General features: G+C 36.6%; 1 protein-coding gene across 7 annotated transcripts in view; it reads right to left on the bottom strand.

The window, feature by feature from the left end:
• Positions 1 to 27,167, bottom strand: part of RBMS3 (RNA binding motif single stranded interacting protein 3) — a 538,131-nt gene that overhangs the window by 86,634 nt on the left and 424,330 nt on the right. For all 7 annotated transcript variants that reach the window (XR_004256904.1, XR_004256905.1, XM_032235699.1 and 4 more), the window contains exons 8-10: positions 25,380 to 25,426; positions 13,752 to 13,848; positions 6,503 to 6,553 (exon numbers count right to left, since the gene is read on the bottom strand). Coding sequence is in view for 5 of the 7 variants with exons in the window: in XM_032235699.1 (XP_032091590.1) it covers positions 6,503 to 6,553; positions 13,752 to 13,848; positions 25,380 to 25,426 (195 nt within the window). In the remaining 2 variants the exon portion in view is untranslated. The remainder of the gene's footprint in view (positions 1 to 6,502; positions 6,554 to 13,751; positions 13,849 to 25,379; positions 25,427 to 27,167) is intronic.

Here is a 27,167-nt window from a genome sequence, read left to right as displayed (position 1 = left end):
GAAATAGGATAAATAGAAACTTTCTTCTATTACAGCAGCATGAGGAGCTCAACACTTTCAGGGAAAAAAAATCAATTTCATATATTACTAAGAAAGTTTTGAGATACAACTCTGATTAGCTAGTTTTATTACAGAATAGCCATAATTGGAACAGAAAACCAGCAACTGTCAAGTATAAGCACACATTCTCTCTCTCTCTCTCTCTCTCTCTCTCTCTCTCTCTCTCTCTCTCCCTCCCTCCCTCCCTCCCTCCCTCTCTCTGTATGTGTGTGTGTGTGTATGTATCAGTGCAATCCAGCAAACTAAAAAGGGCAGTTAGCACCAATGCAGAATTTATCTTAATGGTTTAGCACGTTTATAGCAGTGTTATCTGATTGGCTGCATTCCTTTAAACTGTACCTCAAATGTGGCTTCATATTTGCTGAACTTTAATATTATGTTCAAATCAAAGAGACTGATAAATCTGACAAAATGCCTAGTTAGAAAAAAAGGATACAAGATTGAAGAAAAATGGATTGTCTTCAGTAGCACCTTTCATGATCCCTAAATATAATAATTCTAGTAACAATGGGAAAGAAGCAACTGATTTCCTGATCAATTGGATCATGCAAAGAAGTAGTAAACTAGTACTCATCATCTGAACTGGTCAGCTTCCAGCTCCAGAGCAACAAGACTTCAGCAAGCCAAAATGTATGTTGAACAGACACAGCCAAAAAGCATTGGCAAAGCAACACATTACTGCATTAAAGTTACTTAGAGGGACTCCATATCTTCTTTCTTATACAACTTTTGAAAGATCCATCAAATACTGACTTTCAAGGATCATAACTCTGAGCACAATCTACAGAATTATTGTCCTACTCCTCCTATGCCTTTATATCCTCCTTTTTAGTGTAGAAACATTCTTTCTTTTATATTTTGTTCCTAAAAGCAATGGCATCTATGAAAAAGGTTTTTTTCCCTGTACCACTCTTAGGACTGTAATTTTGTTCACAAATCAATGTGGTTTAAAAGCAAGACATGTAATTCAATTGCTTAGCAATGACAATACTGCAAACCCTGTTGGCATTGATAATTTTTCCGATTTTTAGCCAAAAAACCAACCCAAGCTAAGTAATTCTGGCTTGGTCCCTTCCAGCCCCAAGTCTCAGAAAGATAAGTTACCACTTCCAAGCCCCCTTCCTATCTTCCTCTATCTCTGGCTGCCTTGCACCCTGCCTTACAGAATGATAAGCAGTCCCAGAAACATACAGCTCTGAGAAGTTCAATGACTCAGGCTACTCTCCTTGCCCTTGCTACCATGGATTTTGAGACTAGATGTAAGTCAAGGCATTGTATTTCTTGGCAAAAAATCTCCAACATTCTGTTTTTCTTTGTTGTGATCAAAGTCAGAAGAGAAAATGGTGGTCCCATCTTTTTTGTACAGCTGATCACTGAATACCCATTTTCCTACATTCTCTGTTTTCTCCTCCATTTTCTGTTTAGTGTGTTCATTTATCCTAAGACATTTACTGTTTTATCTGAAAATAGCTAAAGAAAGAAAAGTAGGCTTCTAACACAGCAATCCCCAAACAAAACACCATGGAAATACTGTACCTATAATTCATAGTTACTTTAGATGAAGTAAAGTCTTTCAATTTAACTCAGTACTAAATAGTTCTTCTGTATGTGAACATATTTTCAAGGCTCATTGACCCATTCAGTCCAAATCAATTTCTATCATACTTTGTTGAGAACAGCTAGCATTAAATCACCATTAATAAGAAAGATAGAATTCTTTTTGCTTACGTCTAATTATTTAGGTTTTAAAAATGTAAAAGGAGTTCATTGGTTTATTAAAGATGCTCCAGAAGATTTTTGAATAATTAGAATTTACAGTTGCCAAAATGTCACAAATCAAATTTTGATTATGTGCATCTTTGATTTGTTCACTTCAATAAATAGAAACTACTTCAAATATATAATTTCTTTGATTTTGCAAAGAAAATGGAAATTGATAGCATCAATATCACCAGAAAGCACTCAAGTTAAACTGTTGCCTTTGGTTCTGTTTGTAAAAGATGTTTTGTATCACATACTTTTTATGAACTATATCATCTGCAAGGAATTGTCTTCACTTGCTGAGGTGCATCCAGCTGTGAAAATAATTTAAGTGCCATTTATAGACATTTTCATTCCATTGTTCTGATCTCATAGGAACTCACTAACCACAGCCAAGTTGAAAATAAATGAAGAAACAAAGAGGTACAATTGAGAACATCCACTTCTTAAAAAGAAAAATTTCAGTGTGGGAGTAATGTTTTTTCAGACAGGAAGCATTCCTAATGGAATGCGACCAGTGCCAAAGAAAGATATTCTAATCTTCTAGAGTTGCTGTTTTTGACACAAATACTGAATTTGTTCCTATAATGATGCTAAGAACACTTGATTAATTTGATGTCCACACAATCATTCAATTAATTATTTCTCACTAAAAACAATTCTTATTTCAAGAGCCAAAGTATCAGTTCAATTCATTCTATGAGTACCTTTTTATATTTTAATATATTTCTGAGACAGAAAATCAAATCAATTTACATTATTCTGAAGCAATTCTATAATAATCTGTTAAAGGCAGTGAAGAAAATGCACTGAAGCTGGTATACCAGGAAGGCTTACTGTTTACTGGAGAGACCAAATTGACCTACAAGAATGATCAAGTGAAGAACAGAATGGAATCATGGAAAGTCACAGAATTACATGACCAGAAAATTAAAAAAAATTTAAAAAAAGCAGGGAAACCAGATAACGACAAAATCTGGCTATGACTTAGAGCAAGAAAGTTGAAGAAAAAGCTCAATTAGAAAGAGACTAATTATGGCTGCAGAACACCAAGTTTTAAGAATGAATTCATACAAATCCAGAAGCAACCACAAACATTAAGTCCTGCCTATGCAGGAGTTGAAAAAAACAGTGGACTATCTGGTTAGATTGCACAAACTGACTACAAGTACTGTAATGGCAAAATCACATATTTATATATTGTATATAAAACTCTTTTCATTCTTTTATATATAACACTTTAAATTCTTTTAAAAAACAGTGTTAACAAGAATAGCAGCAGAACAGCCTATCCTGGCAACTGAAGATTCACAGGAGTGCAATATTCTTGTTTTTACTATTGTAATAATTCATAAAGGATGCAATATGTATTTTATTCTGTGAATAATAGTAAAATAATTTCTGGATGAATATTAAATAATATTTACTGCTAAATAGTTCTTTCTGGGCACTGTACTGAATAACAACAGCAATAGCACTTAGATGTATATACCACTTCATAGTGCTTTTAGACAGAGGTGAGTTGCTCCCAGTTTGGCCGAACTGGTAGTGGGTCGCTGTAGAACCGGCAGTGACACAGGCCTATCACATCCCCCGAACTGGTTCCCTTGTCACCACCATTTTGGTTTTTAGTGACTGCATATGCGCAGTTCACTGTAAATTGTTTTGTCCATGCGTGAAGAATAATTTACATTGAACAGTGTGGATGTGCATTGTGCATGGGTTGCAAACCAGTAATAAAACAGGCAGCAATCCACCCTTGCTTTTAGCCCTCTCTGAGCAGTTTACAGAGACAGCATATTGCCCCTAACAATATGGGTCCTCATTTTACTCACAGCGGATGGATGAAAGGCTGAGTCAACCTTAAGCTGGTGACATTTGAACTGCTGAACTGCCACTAGCAGTCAGCTAAAGTAGCCTGCAGTGCTGCACTCTAACCACTGTGCCACCTTGGCTCATGCACACATCAAGCACACATGTAAGTGCACACATGCACACATGTATACGTGAACTGATAATTCCAATAATTTACTATATTAGAAGTTCATACACCGCATAGTTATATATCATTTAACTAATTTAACAAAGAACAAGGAGGAACACTAATGCAATCTCAATCTGAGATTAATTTTATAAATGCCTTGCTGATTCTAATCTTCATTCTCAGATCTATCAAAGAGGCAGTTCATGGTTTACTGCCTCAGAAATACTTGGAGATTTAATTATTCCATTCTTTAGTTTTCTATGTTTTAGCAAGTTCATTTTCAAGTAATAAAAAGCTATTTTTTTGTAGAAAGAAGTTGACAGGAAAACTTTATTTTATGATAGATTTTCCATTTGCTTTTTTATGTATCACATTTCATTAGGGACCATAAACACAGATGTCCACATAATCCAAAGTTTTCTATCGTTCAAAAAGTCATTTTCATTTATTCTATAATATTTAATATAAATAATAAATGATATTTTTTCTGAGAATATACAATAAAAACATTAAATATATTTCAGAATACTAATCCAAGGAATTATTAACTAAAACAGGAAAATAGCAACTGTAAAACTAATTATATGTATGTATGATGTATGTATGGATGTACGTACGTACGTACGTACGTACATACGTATATCACACATAACACAACCTCTGGGTGGACTTTAGACTCTGTCATACTCCAGAACTGCATTCTACCTGGAGTGCCCAGAGGTACAAGGTGTTCAGTGCTCAGAGACATGGCCAAGGGAAGGAAGTGACCACCACTGAACAAGACACATAAACTAAAATGGCAAGACTGGGTCAAGAAATGTCTGAAAATAGATTTTTAAAAAGTTTTATGGACTAAAGAAATAAGAGTGACTCTTGACGGACCAGATGGTTGGGCCCATCAGTAATGGGCACAGAGTTCCACTTCAATTCAGATGCCAGCAAGGTGGAGGTGGGGTACTGGTATGGGCTGGTGTTATGAAAGATGAGCTAGTTGGACCTTTTCAGGTTGAAGATGGACTCAACATTAACCCCCAAACCTACTGCCAGTTTTTAGAAGACATTTTCTTCAAGGAATGGTACAGGGCAATGTTCCCTCTAAGTTGCATGGCTGCGCGGCCGCACACGTAACAAGAAAACTCAGCGCAGCAATTTCCAACTGTTTTTTAATGTCTTACAATATGACTTAAAATATTCCCCCTCCCTCCCTCCTCTCTCTGCACCGAACTCTCTCCTCCAGTGTGTGAAGTCAAGGATGACTCTGCCTGGAGACCGATGATGTTGCAGAAGAGAGAATTCCCATTGGTCCTCTGGGGTTTCATCAGTTCCTGGGAAAACGCGATTCGTTGGTTGTAGCCTGCATTTCTCTGCACATCCCATGTTTCTCAGGCATTGCGTTGTCTGAAGCCCCATTCTGGACTTGGCAGCCTTTCTCCGATCCCTTCACTTTGTGGAGGGGTCCACGGGATCTTGAGAGTTGATTTTTGAGCAGTACCAATCCATTCCACCTTTCCTTTCCCTTTATGTCTTTCTTCTCTCTTCCTTTTCTTTTCCTTTTCTTTTTCCTTTTCTTTCTCTTTTCCTTTCCTTTCTCTTTTCCTTTCCTTATTTCCTTTTCCCTTCTTTTTTTCTTTTCCCTTCCGTTCTCTTTCCCTGCTTTGGAAGCCACAATGGAGGGCACATGCCGCTCTGGGAGTATGCTCTATGGTTGCACACTCTGCAGCCCACAACCATAGAGCGTACTCCCTGAGCGACATCCGTTCTCTGTGCTTTTAAAGCCGGAAAAAAAAAGTGTCGGGCAGCGCCAGCAGCAGAGATGCCCTAGCTCTGCTGGTACTGTAGAGTTAGCCAAGGACATTGTGAGCCTGCGAGTCACTTGAGTGGGGAGCAGAAAAGCCACTCGCACAACCCCCCTCTCCAGCCATGCAGAGCCCCATTCACTCACATAGGGGCATTCCGAAGGTGAGCTGCGGGAAGGAGAGGGCGGTGAACAGGCGCTCGTATTGCTTGGTGCCTTTTGGGTACCGCTAGGTCAGTCAGCAGCACTGTGCCCGGCTGGAAAGGGGGATTGCCAGGTGGCTGCTTGCAAGCATGGTCACCTCATGGCTGCTGTGTTGCTGCTGCGACAGCTTAACACAGCCATTCAACCCTGAGATTGTGCCCGGCTCTTCGGGAGCCCGCTCACAAGACAGAAGCAGCCCAGCAACCCCCGCTTCAGCTGGGCACCATGCTGCTGACCGACCTAGTGGTATCCTGAAAGCACCAAGCAATGCGAGTGCCTTTGCCCTCACCTCGTTCCCGTGGCTTGGTGTCTTCAGGATCCTGCTAGGTCGGCAAGCGGTGCTCTGCCTGGCCAGAGGGAGGAGGTTGTCCAGGGGGGTTATTTTCAGGGGGGGGGGGCTAATATTTCTGCCCACCCAAAATATGTGGTAAGGCTTTAGTTTCAGGACAGGTCATATTTTCAGAGAAACACGGTACTGTTTTTGGCAATCCATTCATTTTTAAGAGCAACGTAATGCAATGTGCACACAAATGATCCACAGAGAATTCCATCTAATTTTTCACTAATATTTTAATGTTTTCTAGTTCAGATCACTTGAGTAAATGGTCAGCTTAATGAATCTGTTTCAGCCAGAGCAGTGGACAGTGTCTGACTAATTCTTAATAAAACAAGAAAGGCCATTGTCAGTGTTTACTTACTGTTGGTTGCATAACATATGACAGATGGGGCATCCATGAAGTACTCTGAACCTGTGTACCAGAAAGAACAGTCTATTAGCTAAATGGTAAGGGGGGTGGAAGTGTGTGTGTGTGGGGGAGTATCAATAGTCTTGCTTGAAAAAAAGGAGATTAGAATGAAAATGTTTAGTTACACTTTGAAAATTTCATAATTTTAAATGCTTGTATCCTATATGTCAGAGCTGGAAATAATAGAACTTATCCTCAACTTATGACCACAATTGAAGCCAACATTTATGTTGGTGAGACATTTGTTAATTTATTTTCTCCCCATTTTATGACTTTTCTTACCACAGTTGTTAAGTGAATCATTGCAGTTGTTAAATTAGTAACACAGTTGTTATGTGAAAATGATTTCCCCATTGACTTTCCATGTCAGAAGGTCACAAAATCGGATCACATGACCCATGCAATCTTCATAAATGTGAGTCAATTGTCAAGCATCCGGATGTAAATCACATGACGATACTGCAATGGCCATAAGTTTGAAAAAATGGTTTTCACTTTTTTCAGTGCTGTTGTAACTTAAAACATTCACTAAGAGAACTTCTGTAAGACAAGGGCTACCTTTATTTTGGAGCTTTTTAAAAAAAAAATGAATCTGATCTAATTTCATGGTATTATCAATCATTGGACAGGATTGATACTGCAGATTAGATGCCATCTGAATGCTATTCAGTGTTCAGCCACATTAAATAGCACACAGATCTGAATAAACCACTTTGCAGTCAGGATCAAATGCAAGGCTGATGTACATAGCAATTAACTGAGAAATATAATAAAGATTAAATTGTACATGAACAACAATCAATACCACACATTATGTCTAATATAAAGGAAACCATATAAGGACTCAAATAATGTTAATGTCAATTCTGTATTGAAGAATTATGATATTTATGATTTAGTGACATTCATTATTCTATATTCTTTATTTATAAAATGATATATATATATATATATATATATATATATATATATATATATATATATATATATATATATAAACAAGAATACCATTGCTTGTATTGTTTGATTGTAATATATTTTTTGAATTAAGTTGCCCAGTCATTGACTGAGAGGACCAGCTTTAAAAATTTATTGATTGATTGATTGAATGAATGAATGAATGAATGAATGAATACTGTAAGTAATTCGTTGCTGATGCTTTGAGAAGATTTAATGGTTTAATGAAGCATAATGCTATTAAACAAGACAATTAGGGTTCAAACAAATTTTAAAAATATTAAATGAGTTTTCATGATCAATTAGCCCAGAGATTGATGATTGTGTCATATTTTATAATAAATAGTAATCTTATGAGTAAGAAATATACAGATCCCATTCTGATAAAATTAAAATCAGTTCAAAAATTTTAAGAAAAAGTATTTTCTGATAAATCTGAATTTTTTTGTAATTCTGGCCATTAAAAATAATCCTACTTTCACAAATCTTGTTTACTAATGCTACTGTGTTTTCAGACAACAAAGGGACAAATGTCAGACTTAATCAAGCTCAGAAAGACCAATAAAAAAATCAAATCATACAATAGATTTTGGACTATCTAATGTAACATAAATATATAAAAGATCACAAATCCAAGGTCACTGTTCGCTTTTAATTCGTTCTGCAATTATATCTCACTTTATAGAGCAGCAACTATAATACAAACATCTAACAGAATAACAACAGCATGATAACAAACTGGGGAATTATGCCAAGCCTGTTCCAATAACTTGTGGGGTATTATGTAATGGAGTCGAGAGTGGTAACTTATGTATTATATTGTTTAAAACATTTCAAAATGGCACTGATATCAACATTCTTCCCGTCTGTTCAGAAGCCACTTTTATGATCAGTTAAAGTTGTACTGGCCAAAAAAAGGCAAAGAACATGTTTTAATCAATACTAATTAGTGTCAATTCCCGTAGACCAACAAGGAAGCATCCCTTCTCTTATCTTTGAAACCTAATTGAGAATGGGTCTAGGACAATTGACATCAGCCACATTGCCATGCCTACTCCACCATGGACCCCTACCACCACAATTAATCCATCACTGATGTTTATGCTCAATGGGCCCTCCACTGGCGCTGTCCTGACAACAATCTGCTGGCATTCCTGTCCCGCCCTCTTGTTCCATGTAATTCACTGAGAAACACTTGAACCTGGATGATTTGTTCTGTGGGACAATTAAATGTGCCTCTTGGCTTACAGCAGTCTTGGACACTGGGTCAGGAGGCAAAGAGGAGTGAGAAGCACTCCCTCTGAGCCTGACCCAACAGTCTTCCTTGCCCTTTATGGGATTGGAAGAGAAGGATCCACTCTGACCCAGGCTATGGAGAAAAGCAACATGTGCTTGGCATGTGTCACCCCCACAGAGTGCTCTAACAGCAGTGTGATAGGACACAGCATGCTGCAGCAGTAGTGGTGGCTGCTGTAATGGCAGCAGCAGGCCAGCCAATGGTTGCTCCTGTTGGGGCCAGACTGCATTTGTAGCCGTGCAAAGCAAGTCATGCAGTTGTGGGCCCCTGCCTTTCTGATGTTTTTAAGCAGGGCGACTCAATTTGAGTTCCCTTCTGTGCATGGGGCACTCTGGGCAGTCCCAGGCAGGCCAATAGCCTGGCACACTCCCCACATGGCCTCCTCTGCATGTCTCATGCTTCCTTGCTCCATTAGCTGTGGTTGCATGAATTCTACATCTGCCTTAGATTTCTTAGGGTTTCTTAGGCTATTAGCATTTTTTTTTTCTCTTGCTATATTTTCATCTTTTCAAATATTTATTTCATCAGTAATTTAACTATTTGGCGACTGTTGTGGCCCAGCAGGAACCGTTGGAGCTGCCACCAGACTCCGACAGCGAGGGGCCCTATGAGTCAGCTCTGGAAGATGTGGAGGACCCTGGACAGTTTCCGACTCCGAGCAGGGCACAGAGAGGCTGGTTGGCCACCAGGAGGCACCTGAGGCCTGGAGCAGAGGTGAGAGCCAAAGGGAGCGTACTCCCGAAGTCAAGCCTTGGAGCAGTGGGGAGGAGACAAGGGAGTTGGTCCTGGATGCCCGGCAATGGAGGGCTAATAGGCAAAAAGAACAGTTACTCAGTTGCAGGAGAAAATTGAACTCAGCTGGTGGTAATTAGGCTCCTCTCAAGACTATAAAAGGAATGGCTTTCCACAAGCTCATCGCAGGAATCAACGTATTTACTAGAGCTGGAGAAGCTATCGTGGCTATCTTGGCAGGCTAGATTGCTGCCAAGATCTAGTTTGTGCTGGATTGCTGCCAAGGTCTAGTCTGTTAATAAATCCTTAAAGTATCTTTGTCTCGGCATGCTTTGGTGTATGAAGAGGGGGGTCAAAACAGGAGGCTAAATAATTATTTTCATGAAACACTTATAAATTTGTAAAACTTTTTACAAGTATCACAGATCTAATCATTCTCATATATATATATATATATATATATATATATATATATATATATGTATGTATGTATGTATGTATGTATATGTATATATATATATATATATTTTATGATTTCACCAACAGGTTCTATTTGACAAATTAATTTATTGTGATTCTATATACCTGAAAATTTATCCTCAGATGCTTAAGAAACAAAAGGTGCCCTTATAGACACAGTTGGTAATCCTCTTTCATGAGCAACTGTGCCTATCAACTTGATTTTTTAATGTATTTTTCTTATGTTGTTATACATGTTGTGATGTTGTATTGTTTCAAAATAATATATTTATATAACAATATTAAATATTATTAACCTATTATTTAGATACCTTAGAGCAGTGATGGCAAACCTTTTTTTGGCTCGTGTGCCAAAAGCAGGGGAAGCGCAGGGGGGCATGTGTGGGATGCCATGCCCATAATGCTATGCGCATGACTACAATGTGTCCCCCCCCATTTTTGATGTGCTTTCTTTGCCCTCGGAGGGCAAAAAATGACTCTACGAGGATCCTAGAAGTGACTTCTGATTGTCTGTAAAGTTGTTTTTTGCCCTCTGGAGCCTTCAGGGAAGCCTCCTGAATGCTCCTGAACACTCCGGAGGGCTAAAACTGGCCCTATGAGTAAACCAGAAATCTGTTTCTGAACTTCCGGTTTGCCCATAGGGCTGGTTTTTCACACTCCGGAGGCTTCCCTGAAGGGTGAAAAATGGCCTCAAAAGAAGGCTGAAGTTAGCTGGCCAGGGCAAGCCTCATGTGCTCTGACAAATGGCTCCATGTGCCACCTGTGGCACATGTGCCATAGGTTCACCATCACGGCCTTAGAGTATTGAGAAGAAAGAAAAAAGGAAAAAATATTCTATTGATGTTAGTTACGATTTATGCTGCATTAATACAAGCATGGAATAATACATTCAAAATTGATATAATAGTAAAAAAAAGAACTATCATCACAAGTTGTTGTTGTATAGTAGATGCTTCAATCATAATCTGTTTACTTAATATTAAAGTCTCCATTGTATTGTTACACAAACTCTCATTAGTAAAAGAAAAAAATAGATAAATGGAGCAAATTGAACAACGATTACAATACAAAAATGTGGAAAGAAAACAGAAAAATAGAGTACTAAAAAATTGCAGTGTTTGCGACTCTTCCCTTTTGATACATTTTCTGATTCACAATATTTGTAGACATTTAAGTCATCTTAGAAATCAGACAGCATTTAATTATATTTACTATGATATATGATATTTTGTAGGTATGGGAACCATTTTGGCTTAAATTTAGTTAAAACTTCTATTGTGTACATATATATAATTTTACACATATATCATTTTACCATTTCTGCACGTTCTACAAATTCCCAATCAGGTATTGCTTGGAAGATGTCTTTTTTTCCAGTATTACCACATTTTTCAGAGTATAAAACGCACCTTTTTTCCTCAAAAAAGAGGCTGAAAATATGGGTGCATCTTATACATCAAATACAACATTTTTTGCCTCCTGAAGCCCCGCTCCCTTCACCAAAATGGCTGTGCATACCCTTATGGAGGCTTTCAGAGACCTCCTGGGAACTGGGAAGGGCAGAAATAAGCAAAAAATGGACCGTTTTCTGTCCCCCAGCTCCCAGCAGCACTCTCTAAGCCTCCAGGCTATGCATGCATTTTTTTTGACAAAAAAACGGGCCCATTTTTATGAAAAATGGGCCATTTTTTGCTTGTTTCTGCTCCCCAACCCTCCAAGAACACTCTGATAGCCCCCCCCCCCCAAGGCTATTCATGCCTTTTGTTTGAAGAAAAATGGGCCTGTTTTCACGAAAAACGACCCATTTTTGGGAGGTTTGCAGAGTGCAAAAACTTTTTTTTTCCTTTTGGAAAGCTCTTTAACAGATTGATGAGAATTACATTGCTCAAGTGCTGTGCCAGCAGAAACAAAGTCTTAAAGTCCTGCAGATTATCAGCGATTTCCTTCTCCAACACATGGATAAATACCTGGAAACATGTACCTACCTATCTACTCTCACTCTCTCCCTATTGTATTCCTCTATCTCTTTCTATTTCTCTCTCTCTATCCCTCTACCTACTTACCTACACACACACATTCTCTCCCTACCTATCTACTATATTTCTCTATTTCTTTCTATTTCTCTCTCCCTACCTACCTACTGTATTTCTCTCTCTTTCTTTCTCTCCCTCTCTCTCCCTTTATCTACCTACCTACTTTTTTAAAAAATTTGCCTCTTCAAAACCTTGGTGCATCTTGTACTCCGAAAAATACAGTAAGTGAAAATCATTGTTGTTACTATAAGCATTTGTCTAATTGAATCAATATTTCTTGTTGAATTTTATTGATTCAGAGATCATATAATCTCTGTATAAAAAGTTGTGATTTCATTTCAAATTTAGATTCCAAGATTTTCTGCGCTATACAATGTATGACTTCCCAGCACTTTTGAGGTTTTCCCCCACATGTCTACCAGATATGTCTACCAGCACTTCTGACCTTTACTTTTTGAGCCTTGCTGAGCATGTACCTGACTGATTCCATTTCCTGTCTTATTTGTCTGTTTGTGGTATAATAATCTATCTTGCTAATGTACTGACACAAACAGTTGAAATTTCATTAGGCCAAAATTATAAAAATTAAAATAAATCAGAATATAATGAAATCTTAAAGCTTTCAGACTATGTATGGAACAAACAAAATTTTTGTGTTACTTAATGTCATTTGTATAATCATTTTCATAAACATATAATTGATGTAACTGTTTAATATGCCAATATGCAAATGAAGCAAATCATAGATATGTGACTGACTGAATTTAACTGATATGTGTGTAACATGCATGCTTTATTCCCTCGCTCCTGCCACTTCCTCTGTTATAGTTAAAGTATACTTTAGTACGTGCTCTTTATGTACAAAATACTCAATTTTAGTAGAAAACATTATGCAAAATATACTATGATAATACATTTACAAAGTTGCGACAACTAATCATTCAGAAAACTATCTGATATTAAAATTATTGTTACAAAAATATAATTCATTCTAAGCATGCTATGCTACTTATGCAGTTGCTACTTGAAACTCTGGGGGAGACCCAGAAAAATGGAAGAGAAGAGAACATTCAGATATTTAAAATAATGAAAAATTAGTTGCCTTATTCCTTAAGATGCTGTGCAGCATGGTCCCATTTAAATAGATTAATCATAATTCAAAACAATTAGAATTTAGAATAAAAGAAGAGATTAATCTTTTGTATGTATACATATTTATTGATTTGATTTCCCATGGCAAACTTATGATACTTTTCTTTAGTGGCTCTGAATTTTCTCTGCATTTATGCCTTATGGGAGCAGAGTAATCACATACAGAAGGCCAAACAAGTACTAGAAAAACATCTTTGCCTGGTTGTTAAGCAGACCTCCAATGTAACAATCACAATGCACAGAAGTTTCTCGAGGCAAAGCAACAAGTAAATTTTCTGGGATAATATATGGGGTAATTTTTAATAGCAGTTTAAATTCTTACTCTAATGTGATAATTAGAACAATGCTGTCTGAAATTTTTTTCTTTTTTCTTTACATGGAACATCACAACTAGAATACATCAAGAACTGTAAATAACTCTCTTTTTTTAATTGCTATTAAACAGAAAAGTTAATGTGAAGATCTGGACGATACCTTGTTATATTTACCCTTCACTGACATTCAGATCACAGATACTGACTTAGGGGTATATGAGGTGATTCCAACATACCTGATATGTGGAGACAGGGGAAGCAGCAATGAATGGCGTGATAGATGTCTGTGGAATCATGCGGTTTGTAGCAATACTGTACGGTGAGGAATAAAATCTGCGAACAAAACAAAAAAAGGAAGAAAAAGAAAAAATAGGTAATGGACTGACATGGACTGCTTCATAAACCACTACCAACTGAAGATAAATGTATCTGTGTTCTCTATTGCAATTATTGTTAACCTTGTGGAATATTACTTTGAAAAGAATTGTGGGATATAAATCAGATAAATTAACAAAATAAAGAGTAAATGGGACTAATCGTCCATTTATACTTCTGCCTTTTCATTAGCAAAATGCTTTAAAAAAACACTGGGCTAGTTTTTGGACTATGATTAAGATATTGGGAGCGTTTCATTAAAAACTTGTTTTATTCAGATTTCTAACTAACTATGAAGTGAGAGACTAACCAAAATAAAGTTGAAATAAGATTCCTATCTTTATTTCATAGTAGCCTTGGAAATAGGCATTTTTCAGATTTGTCATAACATTTATGTAATTTGGTCTATAAACCATATTGCATTGGTACACAGTCCCTTTCTAGAAAGGAAGAGAGGTCTGTTTGAAATATGAACATAAGAACTGTCTTCATGTATTTATAATCCATATTCAATGGAAATAAGTAACAGGAATGACTGCTGTGGAATGATGAAGAGGAGGTTGTGAAAAAGAAAAACAATATTGCAACCACAACTGTGCAATTAAGGCAATATTTTGCCTTTTTTTGTTTTTCTTTTGTTAAATTTTGAGATGGTTAAAGAAAAAAGTCAATGTGAACACTGTACTACAGATGGTAAAAATGAGAAAATAGGAATGAAAACAGAGATATTTTGTCTTCCTTGATTTTCTAAATCTTAGAAAATCAATATCTGGGGATTGGGAGGAGAGATTTACTTCTTCTCCATAAAATTATAGTAACAATTAAGACCAGATGAAGCTTTAATTTCTAAGCCTGCAGTTACACATTTAACTCAGAACAGAACAGATGAGAGACAGATATATGCAGATATGATGAATGTTGGAATTTGGTAACAGGTGATAATTTGTTGACAAAATAACTTTGATGTTAATTGCTTTGGGAACTTAAAAGGAACAAAAAAAATATGTGTCACAAAATGAATACCATTATGATTTACTGACATATTGAATAATTACATGGGTTATTTCTAACTTTATAACCATTGCACTGCTTAGATTAATTTAACTACTGATAATGTAACTATTTTTTTTAAGTGTCCTATGCCAGTGATGGCGAATGTTTTTCTGCTCAGGAACCAATACGCATGTGCATGCCCACACCCATAATGCAATGCCCTCTCCCCAGGCATGTCCACACAATCCTCCCTGTGCTCCCCCTGTGCATGCTAAAAGGCTTCCCTGAAGCCTCTGAACTTCCGGTAGGTCTGTTGGACAATTTTTCGCCCTCCCCAGGCTTCAGCAAAGCCTCTGGGGCCTGTGGATGAGGACAGGCCCCAACAGAAGTTCAGAAACAAACTTCCGGTAGGCCCATGGGCCCATTTTTCACACACATGCCATAGGTTTGTCATCACGGTCCTATGCAATTCTGACAAACTCTATTCATGATTAATGCAACGGATTCAAATTTCCTAAAATAAAAACCATTAATTATTGAACACATTATAATAAATAAATAATATTAACCAGTTTAAGGATAATTAAAACCATGGATTAACAAATTCAAAATGAAACTAAGCCAAATTCACTTTTAGTTTCCAAAATACAGTGGAGGCATTTTTTAAAAAAATATTGCAGCAGTGAATATTTTTCAGTGTATTAAAAAATGCATTTTATTCAAAAATTTGCATTCTAAAATGGTTCTGTTTTGCAATAATGCTGTTTTGCAATAATGTTGATGAAAGATCAATTTTTAAGATGAGGAATAAACTAAAATGAACTAATTATATAGATCTAGTGCAATCTAGAATAGACTTTTCTATTCTCTGGAACATCTTGCCACAGAGGTAAGATCTCTTTATGCCTTTAGGAAAGTCCTTAAAACCTGGCTAGGCTGGCTGGCATGAGGTCCAGAAAGAAGCTGGTGGTTGGAGGTTGTTGATACATCTCCCTTCCATTTCTCAGTTTTTTAAAACTTTTTTTAACTTTTGTAATTTTAATTCACTTTTATATTTATAATTGCTGTTATATATTGTTATTATATAAGCATCTCAGCAATCCCTGAACTATGAAATGGCTGGCAAATAAATTTCATAAATAAATTAAAATACATATCTATTATATACGAGGCACGCAGAGGCCAAAAACGAACACATAGCGGCCGAAAATGAGACGTGCAAAGAACAAAATTGGCTGAAGAGTAGGGGCTAGCAGGTGGGCAGGGCTTTGGCAATATTCGCTCCATAAGACTCACATACATTTCCACCCACATGTGGGAGACAAAAAAAGTGCATCTTATGGAAGAAAAAATACGGTAATCCACCACAAAGGTGAAGTAAAGATAGATTTCTGGTTTGTTTTTTCATATTCTCAAACTGCTGTAAAAGATTTTTGATAAAATTCAACAAGAGATTAATTATTATATAAAGGAATAAATTACTATATACAATTTCTTTATTACATTCTCTCAGAAACACATACAAAGAGAGGGAGGGAGGGGGGAGGAGGGGAAGGGAAACTAAGGCCTTTTCCTTCTTATTGTGCCTATTATAAGGTTTTTAGGGTGAAATTGAAAAAAGCTTCATATTCTATCCTTGTTTGAGTTTTTCTTAATGGGCCTTAAAATCAACTTTATTGTTTTTTCTTTATGTTTAATGTTATTTTCAAGCAATTAACTTGTTACTGAATCCTCGCTTCCTCCTGGCTCTTTTAATGACTAGTTCAAAGGTCTTTTCAAAATACTTCTTACTTCCTAGGATAACAAATTGCAATACTTCCCTTCCCTGTAAGATTTTTGGAGCAGTCATTAAGCAAATGTAGTGGTCATAAATTTTTATGCTGTAAAGTGCACAGAGTAGCTGAATACAAGATAGGTGATAAATAAATTTCATAATAAAAATAAATAAACATCGTCAATGCACTGATGATGTTTATTTATGTTTATTATGAAATTTATTTACCATCTATCAATACATAGATGATGTCATCTAATTTGGGTAATGAAATATAATCAAGAAAACAACCAAAATCAGAGAGCACCAAGGACCTCTCATTTCAACCTGGAAGTACAAATATGTGGCATCCCCCTTGTGCTCTGTTTTTGGTCCCAGGAGGCTTCAGGGAGGCCTGCTAGGCCCAAAACAGACCACAGAGAATATGGCTCCCCCCCCCCCAGCCTGTTTTTGGTGCCAAGAGGCTTCAGGAAAGCCTGCTAGACTCAAAATGGACTGCAGGGGAGGATTGCACATGCATGCACAGAGGAGTGGGGGAACACTGGTAGTCATGAGTGTATGCGCAGGGGATGGTGCATACATACTGCATTATGGGTGTGGGCACGCACGCATGCACTTTTGGCATTGAGGACAAAAAGGTTAGCCATCACTGGTGTTCACTAAGTTTAATGAGGAACAAAAACAAGTGATTTCCCTTTCTTATCCTGTCACTTGAACTGATTTCAAGATTTCAAAGACGGAATCGCCATTTGAATAAAATAATGGCTTAGGATGAGATTCTGTTCTTTTTTTAAAAAACAAAGGCAAAAATATGCTCATGTTATAGCAATAAGAAAAAGATGACAGATTAGGTGACAGATTAATTTAGACAGAAGAAATAGAGAAGGAGAGGAGAGGGAAAAGTAAAGGGAGAATGAGGCAGGTAGATAATAAACATTTTATAAAGTGAAATGTTTTATTCCCAGGACATAAAATTTTCTACCCAAGAAGTCATGAAAACTCCTCTGTCTTAAATGAGGTTTGACATCTAGCCAGCTTTTGCAGATCTGAAAAATTAAGCAATTATACTTTGATGTGGATAAAGCACATCTGGGAATTCTAGGACTATAGGCTACATTAGACAGTTGATTTACAACCATTTTCTTATCATGCCAAGGTTATGCATGAATACTGTATGTCCCTATATGTCACCAGGAACCAAGTTCTCCTCAAATGCAATTTTACTATCACAGACGCCTCGAAAGATCTGGAGGCAATGTGGAAAATATCAAAGACCCACTGCTTCCTAAGTGTCTGACTAAGCATATTATATTCACTATCGCAATTCTATTTTTTAATTATTCCTTGTAATGAGGTTCCTATGGGAATGCTGATTAGGTACAGTAAATATTTATCAATAGAAGATGGAATTTATCAGTGAGATTACTTCCCTCCCTTTACTGGCACCATGATATCTTTTACAGCCAATTAATAGCAAAGGCCATAGAGATTGATAAATTAACAGCAACATTAATTGCTTCCCAGCTGGCATTCAGACTGACTATTTCCTTTGTATCCAGGTCTTTGGAAATTTATTATTTCTTTGAACAGCAGCTAAAGCAGAGCAGAAAGATCTATGATTGAGCTTAGTTGTCACTGAAGATACATAAAACAGGCATTTTTTCTGATATAGATTTTCTTTAATTACTACTGTATATGAGTATGGTCAAAAGAGGGAAGAAAAGATGAAGTAAACTGACTAAATCAAATGTACAGTATGCCACAATCAATCATACATACACCTCTTTCTTGTAAACCATCATTGCTTTTACCATTGTTCATATCAGGGGGTGGGTTGCTGCTGGTTTTACTACCAGTTATCAACCCGCCCACAACGCACATCTTGCTCGCTTCACTCACTGTGTGTGTGTATGCACTGTTCAATATAAATTGCTCTTTACGCATACACAGAACAATTTACAGTGAACTGCGTGCAGTCACTAAAAACCAAAATGGCAGCAGTCCAGTGGCAGCAAGGGAACCGGTTCGGAGTGTTGCAGGCCTGGGTTACTGCTGATTCTGAGACCCAGGACTGAATTCCACTACCAGTTCAGCCGAACCGGGAGCAACCCACCTCTGGTTCATATATCTTGCTGTTGTGCATTTCTTCTGTTCTTTAACTATCTTGCCTCTCACTTTCTTCAACTCCATTTAACACAAAACTTTCCAAATCAAAGCTTCAGCCATTCATATCTATATGGCTAAAAACCTGATTCCTCTTGCAAAATGATTTTCCATTTTTTCAAAACAGCAGTCTTTTCAGAAACAAACTCTGGACAAATATTCACTTAGCTATCCATATTTTAAACCATAACTTAAAATTTGTTTATACTGATGTTAGGTTATGGCTAAGATCTTACGTTAAATTTTGATTGAACTCAACACAATTGGACAGAGCTTGCAGACGTTTTGGACCCACCCACCCCATCGTAATTTATACAATTATGTTAGAGTTCTAGGTATTATGGGATTAAATGATGCAAACCAAAGAATCTGCAGGAGTCCCCATCTGTCTGTGCATTTACCTATCTGTGTATATTAGGAATTACTAAACTTTAGGATTTGAGGATCACTTTCAGTGTAATTGGTCACAATTGTATCTAATGATGCATTTAAAATCTATTAATCTCTATATGCCCATTTTACTTATTTTACCCAATCTTCTGATTTGGCAGAATGCCTCGTTACAGGGGATATAATACATCAGGTTGAAATGAAGTATGTTTTGTAAACACAGACAAAAAGTGAGTGCCAGTAGGGATAGGGAATTAATATCATCACTTCTAAACACTTAGTTCTGAGGAAAAGAGCATAGGATGTAAAAGATATTTGCAAAGACATAAGCATGGAAGGAAAATTCCTAGGCTTCCCCTTGCCATTTATATACACAGTAGTTTCATTAAAATTATACTCTGAAAACATTAATTACTATGCAAAAAGAAAAGAAAAGACGAATAGAAAAGTAAAGAAAAGAAAAAGTTTTGTTTTGCTATATTAGAAACATGGTATACTTCAAGATTGAATTACTTGGAGGTTTATCATATCTTCCCCACCAGTGGAGCACCAGCCCCATATTTATCTCTCATCCTAAGGCCAGGATATCTGATAGTCTCTTCTGCTATCAGAATGATTCCATTTTATTAGAAGTGCTTACTGGACCATAAAGTATTCAGTTCTGCAGTTACTTTGGGGATTTAAGATGGCCTGTGAACTCAGACATCAGAGCTCATTCAGGAAACCATTTTGCTGTTAGCATTTTCAAAAAGTTGTATAGTAAACTAAAGTAAACTATAGTATAGAATTGCAGCAATAAAGGAAGATACTGAAAATTACTAATTGAATTTGAACATGTTCAAGTGCAACATTCAGTACATTTTCTAAGTCTCATCTAAAAATTATTAAAGTATGATTCAGAATCCAAGCAAGACAAAAATTGCAACTATACAGGATTTGAAAGCAATTATAGATTTGTAACAATATGAAACTGTACATTGCCACAGTTTCGATTGCTAAAATTAACAATACATTTTCTCAAACACTGTCTAGATAATCAGGCTGGACACACACACAATTTGGTGGCAATGCTATAAAGTTCAATATTTCTGGAGAATTAAGTTTACTAGAATTAAAATAATCTTAAAACTTAAATCTGATTTCAGCTCACTATAGTTTTATAAAGCTTTATCAGACCATATAGACCACATTCCTATAAAGTATATAGATATTAACTGATATTAACTGCCTTCATGTTAACTGCTGCAAGAATATTACTGTATATACTCGAGTATAAGCCTAGTTTTTCAGCCCACTTTTTGGGCTGAAAAATGCCGCCTCGGCTTATACTCGAGTCAGTGAAAAATTTGCCCGAAATGGAGGAGAAAAAGGGGCGGGGCCATGCCGCTGGGTGACACTCGTGAATGGCCCAGTGCCCCTGTGAGTTTCCTCTCCCTCTGTGTCAGTTTGCCGCGCAGCGCGCACCGCACCATCCCCCCTCCTCACGTTCTAATGTAATGCAGGGCTGTCTTACGATTCCCCTTCCTCCCCCTCCTGCCGCTCTGCAACGATGTCCCACCTCCTCCTTGTTATGGCAAGCAGCCACATAGCGATGTCCCACCTCCTCTGGTACAGTGATCCAATGATAGGAATCACTGTGCCGTGTGTCATAGGAGGCGGGACATCGCTCCCGCGGCTGCACGGGACATCATCATCACAGCGGGACATCAGCATCATGAGGTGAGTGAAGTATTTCATTGAATACACCGCTAGTTTACTGTTTTTCTTTGAAATAAATATTCAAAAACATTATTGGTATCTATTTTTATTTTTGAAATTTACCGGTAGCTGCTGCATTTCCCACCCTAGGCTTATACTCGAGTCAATAACTTTTCCAGTTTTTTGTGGTAAAATTAGGTGCCTCGGCTTATATTCGGGTCGGCCTATACTCGAGTATATACGGTATATGCTTTTTACTAGAAAGATTGATACTGTCAGTGAAAGATTGCTAATTAAGCTGTACGAATATGTGTTATTAACAGCAATACTAGCATAGAATTCAATTTAATCAGAAAACCAATTGTGGACTACAATCTAATATAAGAATGGATAGTACATCCAAAATTTTAATTTCTTTATGTATCACATTTATATTTTAATTTTGCAGATTATCAGGATTTTTTTTATTATTATGGATGGATTCATTATAGCCTATATTTTATTTGGTGATTTAGACTGTATCGTCCACAGTGCTTAATATTCATTCCATTTCTTTTTAATAATTTTAAAAGTTTTTCTCAGATATCAAATATAAACATAAAGTAAATAAAAGGCCCCTCTCAATGGCTCCTTGTCAAACAAATGCTTCAATGTCTATAAATACCTGGGCAATGATGGGTTATCAGCAAGTTTCCTATATAGAAACTTGGCAAACAAATGTTCCCAATTTATTCTTTAAAATTACATATTTTTCTTCTTCCCCATTGTTCAAAACTTTTTAATCAACAAATTCCTAAGTCACAAGTGTTAGATAACTCCCTGTTGGGAGAGTGAGTACGTTCAGCGAAGCATTGTGAGAGTTGTGTTGCAGAACACACAAACCAGCATACAGAGACACTGCAGTTTAAATAGGCTTTTACTTTCATGGAAATAGAGGTATCAGAGTCCATCAAACAGTCTAAGTCATACCCAGATAAGACAGTCAGTCATCAATGTCTTTCAGTTAAGGGATAATCCAACTAACATAGTCCATAATCATACAATCAGTCCGGTACACAAAGTTTGCTGGCAGTTGCAAAACTTACAATAGCTCAGGGCACTCAGATAAGATCAGCCCAGCATCTAACAAACAGAGAGATAACTAACAGTTGTTCAGGCTCCCTCTTATGGCTGATTGAGGAAAACAGCAACCAATCACATTTTACAGTATGGTTTAAAGAAACAGTTATAGCATTGTTACATGATTTATATATTGCCAACCCAACCAGTTAGATTATATTCCTAACCACAAATGATATTGTTTTCATTGTCAGCAAAATAATAATAATAATCAAGTGTTTGTTGCTTTGTCTCTGATCAAAAAAAGTCAATTTTGTCATTTCAACTAATTCTATCATCGGGTAGGAACAGCTGAGAAGCATCTTTCCAAAGAAACCCATCTAGCATTCTTGGAACAGTTAATCTCACCCAGAAAAAAGATTCCCAGGAGTCCTAATTAATGGAAAGGAATTCCAGATATCATCTCCATGAGATAAATATGTGTCTGTTTAAAGTCATAACTAAGTACAGCCGCAATAGCTTTGTACAATCAGTAGTTTATCTAAACCAGGGGTGTCAAACTCAATTTCATTGATGACTGCATCAGTATTATGCCCTCAAAAGTCAGTAGCAGGGTCTCCATGAGTAGGTGGGCATGACTGAGTGGGTGTGGCAATCTCAATGCTGCTTACTGGGTGTGATTGATTTGGAATGGCTGGGTCGGTATGGAACAACTAACACTGGCTATCTCGACATGGGGACAATTCAGTGTCCCACAAGTACCTCTTTTCTCCAAACTGCTTGCAATGAAGTGTGTGCCCATGTGCACACACATACACACCACATTCCAAGTTTGGGGACGGAGGACGGAGGACAACACTGCTGCATATGGAAGCATGGAAGAGGACGTTTACAGGGAGCAGTTTCACTGTGTCTTCCCTCATGCAACTCCCCTGCCACACCCTCCTCCTCTCTAGAAATTGGCAGGAGAGACACTTCTGGAGGGCAAGGTACAGTCTCCATATTGGCCATTTCTACCTCTCCAAGCCCCCTTAATTAAACATACATTATATAAATTTAAACACAGTCAAAAAGAAAACATAGTTAAATCACTAATTACAACTCTTCACATATTTTCTAGAAAAACCAGAAAATTGATTATTGATGTTAGGAAGGAAGAGCAAACCTTATTAAGGAACTCTTAACAGGGAGGGAATTGAAGACCCCAAAAGATCTCATTTCTTTCTAATTTGTCTTCCCTTTGAAACTTTAGTTCTAATTATTTTATTGTTATGTATTTAAGAAGAAGAACAATGGCCTCTGTAGCTCAGGATACTCACCATAAAATCAGAATCCAGAAGAACTTTATTAATCCACAATAGTGGCCTATGAAGAATGAAGATAAACTGGGACCTGAGAGCATGCAGGTGTTAGGTCAGAACATTAGTGATGCATCTGTCAGCAACTGGAAGTGCACAAGTCCATGTAATTCCCTTTCCTGTCTCACAACTCAATCCGTACATTCTTTAATTTTCACATCTTTTTCTCACAGTTTCTTTAAAAACCCACAAAGTACACTGTAATTAGCAGGTAAAATAAATCTAGCACTTCTGAATTCTTTTCCCAAGGGGGAAAGAGAAGTTTACAGCCTGCAGGCTGCTAGCAAATATGTCAAAGAACATAGTTATTGCTGCTAAATAACAGCAATTTTGCAGTTCTCTCCTGTTATTACATCCTCTTATTCTGGAATGTGCCCTGAGATTGTACAACAGGCTAGGCTAAAATCTGGTTGTTTAGTTTGCAGTCAGGTGTTTGGTACAGACCTTGCCAATGTGATTTTAATAGCCCAGAAAGGTATGGGAAAACACAAGGAAAACTTGGCAATCAATAAACCATGGTAGACAATGCTTGTTTTGCCTTAAGTTGATTCCCCTACCCAGGAGGAGCCTATCAATTTTAGAATTGCATGGCCACAAAGACAAGAGGTCTTCAGCCTCTCAATCCCTGCTGATAGAGAAACCCTTTTGTATTTGGGCAACATGCAGTCCTAATTTTACTTATACTGACAGGCCATTTTAGAATTTTGCATTCCCCCCCCCCCTTCTTGTTATATTTATTTTAAGTTAAAGCTTATTTATTGAACCTTGCTGTAATTTTTTTTTAGAAGTTAATGAATCCTGCTGAATCAGTTACTTGTGTGTGCTTTCTGGAAGTTATTGCTGCTGCAAACTCTGACAGGTGACTATTTCATCATGGTAATTAACAAGGTTGAAAAATCCTTGAGAAAAATAGAAATTTATAACTACTTGACAAATATTCCAGAGAAGAAAAAGATTTTATTTCATGAAGAAAAGCTGGAAGAACTTAATGAGCCAATTGGAATTAGGATGAATTTTCATTGGTTTGATGCTTATAATTAAAAGACAGTCTTAATCTAAAATTTGAAAATGTATTTTTTCCTTTATATATAACACTTAAGTAATTCATAAAATTTGTAAAATATTATTGAAAGTGTATTTAAAAATATCCATGTTGAAAGAAAGTTAAAGAAAAAGATGCATTAGCTTGAAGAAAAATCTAGAGCTTTAAAAAGAATGTATAGAAAAAGAAAAAAATTAGTCTATGAGGGCAACTTGGAAGGAGTAATTTAAATTTAATGAGTTAATTGGTTGTAATTTTATTAGTCTGGAGGTAAATTGTATTGGTCTGAAAGTGAATTTTATTGGTTTGAAAGTACTTTAAAGTATGTATGCTAAAAGGAGATTAAAAAAGATGCATTAGAACCATGATGGCGAACCTATGGCACGCGTGCCAGAAGTGGCATGCAGAGCCATTTCTCCTGGCATGCGGAGCCATCACCAGTTGCTCTTCCGGATCTAATAACTATTCCCTGAAGAGAAAAGCTAGTCTAATATTTGAGTTATTGATCTTGGAACGGGGAGATTCATATTTAAAACCCAACTATGGATTTCACAAGTTACATTGGCCCATTCAATCTCTTCTCAGTTCTGTTTTCCTATAAGAGAGCTTCTTGTAGAAATAAAATGAGTATTCCACTGTAAGATACAAATGCCATCCACACGTGAATAGATAAATGAATAGTAATGCTTGCCTGGGTATTCAAGATTCTTTGAAACATGCCTACCTCCTACTCATAGCCTGGCTCCATTAACAACTTGACCAGTGTCAATAAGTTAGCTTTAGATAATATAAACATTGAAGTAAATTTTTTTTAATTAAATGCAATCATTCCCAATTCATAAATAATAGTCTAGAAATAAATGGGGAAATGATTTTTCCTTCTTAATACATATTTAAGTTGTCTCAAATAATACCAGTGTGGTTGGTTTGCTTTGAAATTGTGCTCACAATTTAAAACTGCTTTAGGAAATATCACAGTATTGTTAAAAACAGTAAAGTGTATGTTACTCACCCATTCTGTATAGTAGCTGTGGGATCATATGTCAAGGCCATGCCAGCCTGTACAGAAGAAAGAAATAAGAAGATTACTGTTTTTGGGTTAAAAAAAATCATACTATTTCAGGACAAATGAAAGATTAATAAGCCATTTTATCATCATTTGATAATAGAGAAGAGTATTTTAACCTGAGCTTGTGTAAGTACTTTGTTGATATTTATTCTTTAAGAAACTGAATATGGGGGACGTCATGACGATACGGACATGCAGTCTCGATGCTCCGAGACTGCAGCCGCTACTTTTATGGCTGGGTGGTCCAATTGGACCTAAACCATCCCGAAGAGACGGTGAACAGGAAGAATATGTCTTGCTGACCTCAAGGACATCGCAAAGTCCCTGATCGATGCAAGAGAAGTTCTTCAAGCCGGCAACAAAAAATCCAGCCAAGGCTGATGAAGTCGGGGCAGCTCCAAAATGGAAGGATATGGAAAGAGAAAGTGTTTCCAGCTGGTGAGGAACTTTTACTGTTTTAAAAAGAGACTGCCTATAAAAAACTTAAAATTAATTTAAATTGGAGAACAGAAGAATCAAGCGGGGGAATTAAAATTGGAATGGTTTTGCACACTGGTTATTTTACTTTTTATATGCTATATTCATGGATGGAATTTATGCAAGCCTTTTAAAACAAACGGGTTAAATTTTCTTCTTCTATTTTTTCTTTTCTTCTTCTCTGTAATCTATGGTCTAAAATTTTCCTCTTTCATTACTGTGGGTGTTTTTCTAACCCATTTAAAAAGTGGACTCTTTTTTCTAACTTGAAATACAAAAAAGATACAAAAGAAATAAGGAAATTTGCAACAATAACACTGCTACTCGGAGGCTGGAAGATTTGTGTATTGGAGTTTGTGTATTGGAAATGGAACACATTTTTTCTTCGCTGATTGTTTTGGCTTGGCACTACAAGGTCTTACTGCTTGGTTATGGAGAGTGATAAGAAGGGAAGCATACAGATGTCCCTTTGAAGCATATCTTTAACCAGAGAAAAGTGAATACAAAATGTTTCTGTGAATCTATGTTTAATTTTATTAACCTTCCAAATTAGAGCAGCTGTGTTTGTTAGCTGGAAAGAATGGCACAAGTTGAAAAGCAAACCGAAATCTTAAGCTTGCAAAAGATATTTTCAGATATACAGAAATTATCAAATACATATGAGAGGATAGAGAAGAAGCTGGAAGACTTAGAGCATATAACAGTAAAATATGATGAAGAAGTTGAGGATGTTTATCAAATGCAAAATGTGGTGGTTAAAACTCAAAAAATCAAAGTGGAAAATGAATATAAAGAGATTAAATTTGCTGATATTTATGGCGATTGGTTTGTCTCTGAAAATGGAAAGAGTGGAATACTGAAAGAGGAATTAAATGGAGGGGAAATTTATGCCAGAGGCCAAGATACAGAAAAAGAAAAAAATAAAGAATCTATGGATTTAAAGAGAAAAATTGTATTAGCAATAGCATTGATAACACTACTGACAATCAAAGAAAAGCTGACTAAGGAAACAGAAGAAGGGCATCAAGATTACATGAGAGATCTTATAAGCAAGGAGTTGCTAAGAGGAGTCCATACAAAGTTGATCAAGGAGATGATTAGAGGACTGGCACCGTAAATGGCAGAAGATATGAGACTGTTTTGCTATTGAAAAGATACAGGTTGATAGATGGAAGACTATAATTTAAAACTAGTTAAACTTAGTGAAACCTATTGACAATAGATATAGTTTAAATAAATAATTGATAATGTTAC

The sequence above is a fragment of the Thamnophis elegans genome, chromosome Z (genome assembly GCF_009769535.1).
Source record: "Thamnophis elegans isolate rThaEle1 chromosome Z, rThaEle1.pri, whole genome shotgun sequence".
Taxonomy (NCBI): Eukaryota; Metazoa; Chordata; class Lepidosauria; order Squamata; family Colubridae; genus Thamnophis; species Thamnophis elegans.
This window is presented reverse-complemented; position numbering and strand designations above follow the sequence as displayed.